This window comes from Acipenser ruthenus, chromosome 47 (assembly GCF_902713425.1).
Source record: "Acipenser ruthenus chromosome 47, fAciRut3.2 maternal haplotype, whole genome shotgun sequence".
NCBI lineage: Eukaryota > Metazoa > Chordata > Actinopteri > Acipenseriformes > Acipenseridae > Acipenser > Acipenser ruthenus.
Window position 1 is genome coordinate 8956923 of NC_081235.1, and position 9845 is coordinate 8966767.

Below are 9845 nucleotides of genomic sequence, written 5' to 3' on the forward strand. Positions count from 1 at the left end.
TGTCACAGTGTCTCTCCTCTCTTTCAGGGCACGCAGCTCATATTCAATGCAGCCAAGGAACTGGGACAGCTCTCCAAGCTCAAGGTAACCCTCCATTTATCGTAGAATTAGAAAAGCACTAACAGATGCTGTGTCAGGATGGTTTGAGCTTCTTCTGACTTTGCTGACGCAGGGTTCAAAGGTGCTGGATGAAAGGTATAAGAACGGTACTCACATGTTAGTGCCGCGCCCCAGAGCTCCCCATTGGACTGTTTCTTCTGTGTGATGCAGATTGATGCTTGCTTAGGAGCTCTGTATTGCTTTCTGATTACTGATTTTCTGTTTCAGGATCACATGGTGCGGGAGGAAGCCAAGTCCCTCTCCCCTAAGCAGTGCGCTGTGGTGGAGCTGGCACTCGACACCATCAAGGTACAGAGAGCCAGGGACAGGCAATCAAACACACTGAGAAACACAGCCTCTCTCTTACACACACGCACACACACAGAAAAACAGACAGAGCTGACACAGTCCCACTTCAAATCTGTTTGCTTCTGTTGAATCGCTGATTCAACACAAAAAACAGGACTGATTTCAAATCACTTTTTCTCCCTCCCTCCCGCTCTTCCCTCCTGTTTCTCTATCTCTCTCTAGCAATATTTCCATGCAGGAGGAGTTGGTTTGAAGAAGACGTTTCTTGAAAAGAGTCCTGCCCTGCAGTCTCTGCACTACGCACTGTCCCTCTACACACAGGCCACCGACACCCTCATCAAAACCTTCGTCCAATCACAGAATGCACAAGGTATGGGACCGCCTCCGCTCGCTCTCAGTTCAGTGCAGTATTGCTAATGCATTAATATTAACTATTAGGCACACTGGGGTTAGGGTTGGGGTTAGAGAGTTAGGGGTTTAGTTAGGGTATCTTTGTATCTCTGTACAGTGTTGTTTTATGTGTGTCTGTTTGTGTGCCTATAGACTGAGATAAGAACTGGGCAATACAGCAACAGCACAACAAACATTTACAGAAAGCGCTTTTCATGGTGCTGTAGATCTTTTAAATTGTTTCATGTTTTATATAAATGAGTTTCAATAGAGCCACGCTTCGGGGCTCTTCATCCTCCTTGTGTTTTTACACAATTGAAATGTTCATTAATTAACCTTCGTCTGTTGAGCTTCTCAGAGGACTCTGAAGTGAGTGCAGAGTTTGACTTTTAACTTTGTAAAACAGCAACAACAGCTTCCAGCAGCAAGCGCGCGCTTCTCACTAGTGTTATAATAATGTGAATAATAATAATATTCTGTAAAGATGAATCTGAGAGCCACTCCAGGACACTGCTTGCCTAGTCATTTAGCCCTGTCTGTCCTGGACTGCAGTGGTGCAGGTCCAACTGTACATATAAACTATTAGAAATCATGTTTTAATTAAATAAGAACAGTACATAGTTAATGCCGTTATCCAGGCCTTCAGAATGTTGTAGTCTAAAGTTTACAAGACAACACTTCAGTCAAAATAAGACGCACTTGAACGTTCTGATATCTACCGTTTTGTTTGGCCGAGAGTGTCTTCTTGGTTTTATAACAAACAGAATAAAATAAAAGAATAAAAATGACAGTGATCCTGCTTGCTGCCACACCTGTGTCTAGGATAGAACGGTCAATCATAAACTCTGCACAACTCAAACTAGAACAAACTCAGTCCAGCAGACAAACGACTGGGCTGCTGCCTCCTCCGTTACTATAGCACCATACTGCTCGGAGGCTGAAAGCCTTCCTCTGCTCGGCTCAGTTTCTTGTGGCGACTCGTTTGTTTTTTTGCTTCTCACCAGTGTTGTTTCTTTCTCTTCTCTTGTTCTCTCAATTCTTTTTTACTTGTTTTTTTGTGTCTTTTCTCTTCTTCCCTCCCTCCTCTCCCGCTAGTTCACGGAGGCAAGGGGGTTAGGTTCACCCTTAGCGAGGAAGTTTACCCAGAGAAGGGTACGTCTCCCGGGAGCAGTGATCCCACACAAGGCTTCCAAGACTCTGCCAGCCCCTCTCACCCTCTCCCCTTCTCCCTCTACCTCCTCGCACCCTCTCCCCACACACACAGCCAGAGTCACAGCTTAATCAGGGTGCTGTCATGGCAAATGGCATTGGGGCAAGTCACATGATAGTTGTGTCCAGCCAAATCAAGTGCATCACGGATCTCGTACTAAAGATGTTTATATAATCATTTTTAAGTAAAGTACCGTGTTATTTATAATTAAGTCTAAATTTCTACCACAATTAAACGACATGCTGGGCTTTTGTTTTGGTTTGATCTATAATGGGTTTTTATACAGTATAATAATCACAATATTTTTGTATCATAAATATTATTTATGTTTGTACCCTATTTTCAAGTGAATCATATAGTAATGGAATGCGCTGACGTATGTCTTTGCCACGACAGTTTACCCATCACTGTTTTAACCCAAGGAGCACAAACACTTTGAGAAGGGTCTGTGCTCTGGAACTCCAGCTTTAGCACAGTTTGTGCTTGTTTTAAGGTGTAGTTATTAGAATGTAATCCTGGCCTGTGTGTGTGTGTCCGCGTGTGCTATTACAGGTTATGCACATTGTCTACATGTTTGTGTACACACACACTTTTATATGCATTTACTGGGTTTAATATGTTTCGCTCCAGTGTGAAATTTACATCTGAAATCTATCAGATACAGTCACTTAACATTTGTTCATGAAGCAGGATTTGCCTTGTTTGAGGATATTGAGCTGTAAATATGCGTGCGCGCGTGTGTTCAGTTTGTTAGGAGGCAGCGTGTTCCCAGGCTCTTGGTTAATTCGCAGACAGTCCTGCAGCTCAGTCTGGTGATGGGGACAGAACTCCAATCGGACTCCCTGTGACTGGCTTGCTGGCCACAGTAGAGGCTGTGTGAGAGTACAGGAAACACTGTGGGGGTGCTGGCACACTAGCTGAAGAGAGCCATGCAGCACAGTGGATCATACAGCTCTTCTTAGACTGGACTGAATCGCATGAGGATTAGCAGCCGTGTGTAACGAGTGCTCATTGGGATCCCATTCGTTCTTCCAAGATATGAAAATGTTCCTGAGGTTGCCCTTCAATACAGAACCACTGCAGTGCCCCTTTCTGTCTGCGTTGCTGTTGAAGATGTCTTGGTGAGGGGAGTCTATGGTCCCTGCTCTGTAGGGAGGGAGATGATCCCCACTGCAGTGTGTGTGTCTCTTCAGCCACTGTCCCAGCAGACCCACTCTGGCTCTTCCCGTTGAAACCGGCACAGTGGAATCCTTTGCTCTTTCTTTACTGTGTGTCACTTGGCAGGCTGGATTAACTCCAGGACTCTGGAGCCACAATTAAGAGCAATTGCTTTCCTGGCACACTGCTGATCAGGGAAACCTGCAGCTCAGCCAGCAAAGGTCCTTCATATTTTGCTGTTTGTTGTAAACGGTGAGTTTTATGTACATTACAATCTATTAAGGGATTAGGGTATTTAGCACAACATGCTGAAGGGCCATTTTGAAACCCTGGCACAGGCACACAGCATTTTCAATTAATTTGCACAGGGGACTGAATCCAACTCACATCAGCTGTTTAAAAGCCTGCCCCTGCATACATGCTCCCTCCCTTCAGATCTCAGTTTAACATAACTTGTGGTTTTTGTGATCACTTTTCTAGAAGGAAGAGACTATATATTAATAGTCTGTGGACTATACTGATCAAAATACAGAAATATATCCGCATCTTCTACACCGTGCTGTCAGGATTCAGGGATACCTGCACAAGCAACGTTCAGATCCCGTTAGTGTCATTTGAAACATGTTTGAATGTCTAAATTACAGTAATCCTGTAGTTTTATTTTTTAGCACTGTATTTTTCAGCCAGCCTGAGTGACGGTACGCTGTGTCCTATTAATGAAACTTCAATTTGCGCGCAATTTCAAGAAGTCAGTGAGGTTTGAAATAGGAAACTGCAAACCTTCGTAAAGAAAAAAAAAAAAAGTCAAGAAAAGTTTAACGAAAGCCAGCCCCCAATTACTTCAGCAAAGGGTCATATCATTTTTCTACGGAACGAAAATCCATCTGGTAATGTTTATAAAGCTAATAACAGGCTGGCACATGTGTTGCTGCTGGTTTTGTTGCATTCAGTGTCACTGAGTGCGCAGCTTGCTGATCGGACCCAGGTGGCGTGTTTCTCCCCCAGACTCTGAGCCAGGCCTTCTAACAAACTGAGCCAGCTGCCTGAATGCAGCCCCCAGACTGGGGCAGTGCATGCCTTACCCCTGCCCGTCAGAACCCGTGGCATGGGAATGAGGTTCAGCCCGACCCGGTCACATCAGCACTGCCTCTCTCCAGGGCTGCAGGATTCCTCAGTGCCGAGGAGGAAGGGGCTCGTTCTGTGACTCCCTTGAGGGTTCAGAGATGGAATTGGAACGTCACACTTATCTGGCATTCTTAGACCTTGATCACTCCCTCCCGGTGCTGGTGGAACCTGAACCCAATGGAAGCCGCAAAGGGGTGGACTGGGTTCACTCTGGTCTGGTTCTGGTGTGTTTGGGTTCGGACTGGACCGGTCCGAATGCTCGCTGTTGGTTGTTTGCTTGCATCTGGGCAGGGGAATCAGGAATGGATCTGATTGGATGAGTTTTAGAGCATGTGACTTGCCTGCTCTTCTCTGTTGAACCAATAGGAATCTGCCATCGACCTACCCACCCAACAAATTAGAACAGCCCACATCCTTTAACCAACCTCCTGCCTCGCTTTGCACTCAGCGAGGCTCCTATTAGGTGCTCGAATGAACCAAGACTATGGATTGAAGAACGACCCTCTGCAGTCACGGACTGCAGCTAAACAGCAAGCTGACTCATCAGGACACTGCAGCCCTCCTCCCCTTAGAGAAGCATGCTTGCCCTTTAGTTATGTCTATTGACTTTCGCCTCTTGGCTGTTTTCATCACCCTGTCTGGTTGTCAGTGACTGCAGGCCATGATCCATAGTCTTGACCCCGACAGGGGAATTCCCAGCATAGGAGGCCTCCTTCCTGCCAGACCCCCAACTCCCAGTCAAACCAGTGCACACCAGCCCTCTCACAGATGTTTAGTTACGCTAGTACTTTTAATGGCCAAAGATATTGTGGTGCCACATTACAGCAAAGTACGATTTCCTAGAACTCAATCTGAAAAGCTGCTTTGCTTTTGTATTTCAGTTCAGTTCTGCTCAGTTAAGTGATCTTGTTTAAAGTAAATGTGCACAAAATTTGGTTCAGCCCCCAATAAGCTGTATAGTTGAGCTCAGACAGGTCCCTGCGTCTGTGCAGTGTGAAGGAGCCCTCCTCGCAGTTCAGACAGGTCCCTGCGTCTGTGCAGTGTGAAGGAGCCCTCCTCGCAGTTCAGACAGGTCCCTGCGTCTGTGCAGTGTGAAGGAGCCCTCCTCGCAGTTCAGACAGGTCCCTGCGTCTGTGCAGTGTGAAGGAGCCCTCCTCGCAGCTCAGACAGGTCCCTGCGTCTGTGCAGTGTGAAGGAGCCCTCCTCGCAGTGCTGGTGTTCTTGTTTGGCCCTTGTGGCCCCAGCCTCCTCTTGAGCACTGACCTGTCCTGGCTTGACCCGCAGGCTCCGGTGTGGACGATCCTGTGGGAGAGGTGTCCATTCACGTGGAGATTTTCACCCACCCCAACACCGGGGAGCACAAGGTCACAGTGAAGGGTGAGTACCCTGTACCCCTGCACCTCCTCTCTCATCCCTCTCTACTGCTGCCTCCCAGACCTCCTTTCTCTCTCTTCCTCACCCTCTCTGAGGTGTCTGTGGTCTCTCTCTCTCTCACCCCCTATTCCACTCTTTCCCCTCAGTTGTGGCTGCGAATGATCTCAAGTGGCAGACCTCTGGGATATTCCGCCCGTTTGTCGAGGTGAACATCATCGGCCCACACCTCAGCGACAGGAAGAGGAAGTTCGCCACCAAGTCCAAGAACAACAGCTGGGCTCCCAAATACAACGAAACCTTCCCATTGTGAGTGGACAGCACGCTCTCCCTTCAGTGCACTTTCAATGAGATTGCTCTGTGCTTATAATGAGGACTTGAGGTTTCTGAGCATGTTGTATTTGAAAGAGCATGTTAACTTAATTGCAGTATTGAGTTAGCAGGTGGAAATTAAGTGGAGACAGACTTCGGACAGGGGGTGGGTAGAAGACAATTCTTCACACAGAGTGGTGAGGGGATGGAATGGGTTACCTAGTCATGATGTTGATGCTGAATCATTGGGATCTTTTCAGAACCGACTTGATAAAGAGATGAACCTGATGAGCACTGATGGGCCAAATACTCTTGTTTGTATTTAAAAAAAAACAAAACAAAACAAAAAAAACAATTTAAGTGTCCTTATGTGAAATTAATTTCACCTGATTTCCATTTTCTCCCCCTTCCTCTCAGCACCCTGAGCAGCGAGGTGGGCCCGGAGAGCTACGAGCTGCAGCTGTGTGTGAAAGATTACTGCTTCGCGCGCGAGGACCGCTCGGTGGGCATGGCGGTGATGCAGCTGAAAGACATCGTGTCCCGGGGCAGCGTGGCCTGCTGGCTGCCCCTGGGCAAGAGGATCCACATGGACGAGACGGGGCTGACCGTGCTGCGCATCCTGTCACAGCGCAACAACGACGAGGTCGCCAAGGAGTTCGTCAAGCTCAAGTCAGACACTCGCTCCGTAGAGGAGGGGAGATAGAGGGGCCAGCCGGGGGACCGGGACCAGGACCTGGGTGCACTCGAGGAGCCAAGACAGGACAAGCCCTGCTGATAGAGGTCCAGGGACAAGGCTGTGTCTCGCGCACCCTACCCTCCTACCACCAGACATGAAGGACACTTCTCCGCCACCTCGAAGGAGTCTCTCTCTCAGTGCCTGCTGGGCACACTGACTGCGGTTTGCATTTTTTTTTATTGCGCATGAGTAAAACAAGAAAGGTTGTTTAAATGAAACGGTGCGTAAAAAGAAGTGCGTCTGGAAGTGAACAGTGTGTGCAGCAGTGCACTGTCATTACAGGAGAGGGACGGGTAGCAGTGTGGAGCGCTTTGAATTCAGACACAGTCTCCAGACTAGATTTTACAACACTCCTGGTGCTTGGAATTGGACTCTAAATCAGCAGGACCAAGACCTGACATCCCCCAGTCCTCCCTGACTGCTCAAGTGCCTCTGTGACTGGCCCCGGGTTCACAAGAACACAAAATAATCCACAAGAACAAAACACACATTAAAATAAAATAATAATAATAATTTTTAAAAAAATTCTATTTCCTTTCAGAAACTTTTTACTTTTTTTTTTTTTTTTTTTTTAAAACACCAAACAAAACAAATATTGAATAAAGACACTTGTTAAGCATTGCTTTGATGTTCTGAAACAATAAGTTTGCTGCATGCAACAACAAAGCGGGTTTCCCCCCTCGTCCCAGCCCGGATACAGGACTGCTGACCAGCTGGTTTCCTGGGAGGGGTTATGCAAATCCAGATGATCACGCCAGTTCCTGCCCCTGAAGGAAGGCCAGACAGAAGAGGACAGGATCGGGCAGGAACAGGAGCCTACAGCTGTTGAGTACAGACTCTCAAACTACAACTCCCGTGAGTCTTTTTTGCAGCAAAGGACCGTTTACATTTCCTGTTCCTGTTGGAGCTCACTCAACCCTGGAATGAGAGGAATGGAGCATGCAGGGCAAGTTTGAATTCAATAGCCATTGAGAATCCTCTCTCCCTTTTAATAAGATGTTTTGTTTCAAAGATACTTTAAAAAAATAATAATAGGCAATTCTAATTACCAGTGGATTTATTTATTTTTTAAAAAGCAAAAAAAAAGTCTGCACTTTGATTTTTTAATAGTAACCGGTGGAAGTGTCGTGTGTTGGTCGGTGTGCTCGAGTATCTGTGTGTCCAGGAGTCCTGTTTTGATATATAGCCACACCGTTTCTGTTCATCTGTGTCAATAGTAAGAGTCTGCATGAGAAACGGAAGCCTCCCAGCACTGTGATTAACTACACGGAGACTGACAGAACTGATATACCTCCTGTGCAGAGATCTCTATTTACCAAGGAGATTTCACCACGAGAAAGCCTGCTTAACTTCAGAACTGCCAAAGTGTCTCTTACTAAATCCCACGGATGATAAAGCTGTGTGGTTTTTTTATTTTATTTATTTGTTTTAAGAAATATATACGTATTATTTATTTATTTATTTTTTAACCAAACACATTCCACTGCTAGTGAGCCCCAACGCTATGCCCTGCTCTATAGCTGCCTGTGGGGCTGGATCACAGGGCTATGCAGGTCTGACATGGGGAGCGCATGGTTTTGACTGTAATAATGTGAGTCCTCCAGCACATTCATAATCACCTTGACCGGCACCCACCGCCGTTAGATCTGACAGAGGAGCTGTGAACCCGCACCCCGGTACTGCAGGAAAGGGGAAGCACCACCAGCGCCACCTAGCCAGCTCTGAATGGTACTGCAGATGTACTAGAGCTGTGACTCTTAAACTGCTACAGCAGCGAAGCGTGGACTTGGCATGAAAGCAGCAGCACCAGTCTAGGACAGAATGTGATAAACCAGGAGGCGTTTGAATCTGCCAGCACTCACACGGCCAGCAGCTCCAGCAAGGAGGGACTCCACAGCTCAAACCACAGTGCTGGAAAAGGATTGAGCAATTTTTTTTACCCTCTGTGGTATAAACAGTATGTTAAAAATACACACACTTGAGAAACTGTTATTTTCAGGTTCATGTTTTTTCATTGTCCTTAAGTTTTGTAAATGTTTACAATTGATATGGTTGACTTTAGCGCTGGAAATCAAGGGGTGTATTTAGAAGTAGAAGCGCAGTCTGCATTGCAAGCACGAAGCGTAGCTGGTGAAACTGGGAGAATAAAGAGAGATATAATACTAACAGGAGGAGGAAACAGCACAACAAAACTGTATTAAATGCTCATTTCGTGCTCCTTGTTTTTTGTTACAAATGTGAGAAACCTTTGATGACGGGGTAAAATCTACCGCAGTTCCACAAAGAAGCCCCATAGATTACTTAACAAGGTGACCTGAACTGCAATGGAATTGGGATGGGATCACAACCCAGACCAAACCAACACACCCCCCAAAACAGAACCCTAAACCCAACCACCTGCACAGCTATTTCATACAGTGAATTTAATAACAGTGCAAATACTGGGCCAATTATGTGTTCAAGAATAATGTATGTTCTATTTAAAGGTTAAGTCAGTGAACTGAACAGTACAGGCTTGAAGCAGTTCTGACATCAGCTTTTACAAGCCATCCGTTACTTTAGCTTAAAAACGGGGGGAACAAAAGCTTCTAAGTGCAATGCAAATTAATCATTTCTTATCCTTCAGGACTGGCTTCAGCATGCAGTTCCAAGGAACCATGCATTATAAATGGGAAAAACTGAAGCAAACATAAAACACTTTCATGCTACCCGGCCCACACAGAATGAAATGAACGCAAAGCAACGCCTGAATAAAATGTGTTACCAAAGTGGAGAGTCCCTCTCCCAGGCCCAGCAGAGCTCTGTGTGTGTGTGTGTGTGTGTGTGTCAGCATCACACACTCTGCAAGTAGAAGTGCATGCTGTGAAAGCACCCGGACCTACCTGCCAGCACGTGGCTCCTCTTCACTGGAACTGCCAACTGTCGTCTCTGTAGTTTATTTACTTTTTTAAATGAAATAAAATAAAAAAAACAACAATGTGTAGTGGTCAGTGGTACTAGCATGAAAGAGGACTTTTATACTAAAAGATATTTGTAATCCTTTTTTTAAACGGGGTGGGGGAGAGTTCAGCCTTGCACTGTCTTCTGCTTCCCATTAAAAAGGCCTCTTACCTGTCTGAAACTCCTCTCTTCTCT

The 9845-nt window shown here is 46.2% G+C and overlaps 1 protein-coding gene across 1 annotated transcript in view; it reads left to right on the forward strand.

Moving 5' to 3' along the window:
• LOC117962291 (protein unc-13 homolog A-like) overlaps positions 1 to 9831 on the forward strand; it is a 40617-nt gene extending 30786 nt beyond the window's left edge. Inside the window, exons 36-42 of the mRNA XM_059014071.1 lie at positions 28 to 84; positions 328 to 408; positions 631 to 778; positions 1894 to 1950; positions 5576 to 5668; positions 5812 to 5971; positions 6392 to 9831. Coding sequence (XP_058870054.1) covers positions 28 to 84; positions 328 to 408; positions 631 to 778; positions 1894 to 1950; positions 5576 to 5668; positions 5812 to 5971; positions 6392 to 6677 — 882 coding nt within the window. The 3' untranslated portion in view covers positions 6678 to 9831. The remainder of the gene's footprint in view (positions 1 to 27; positions 85 to 327; positions 409 to 630; positions 779 to 1893; positions 1951 to 5575; positions 5669 to 5811; positions 5972 to 6391) is intronic.
• Positions 9832 to 9845: the final 14 nt, after the last annotated feature.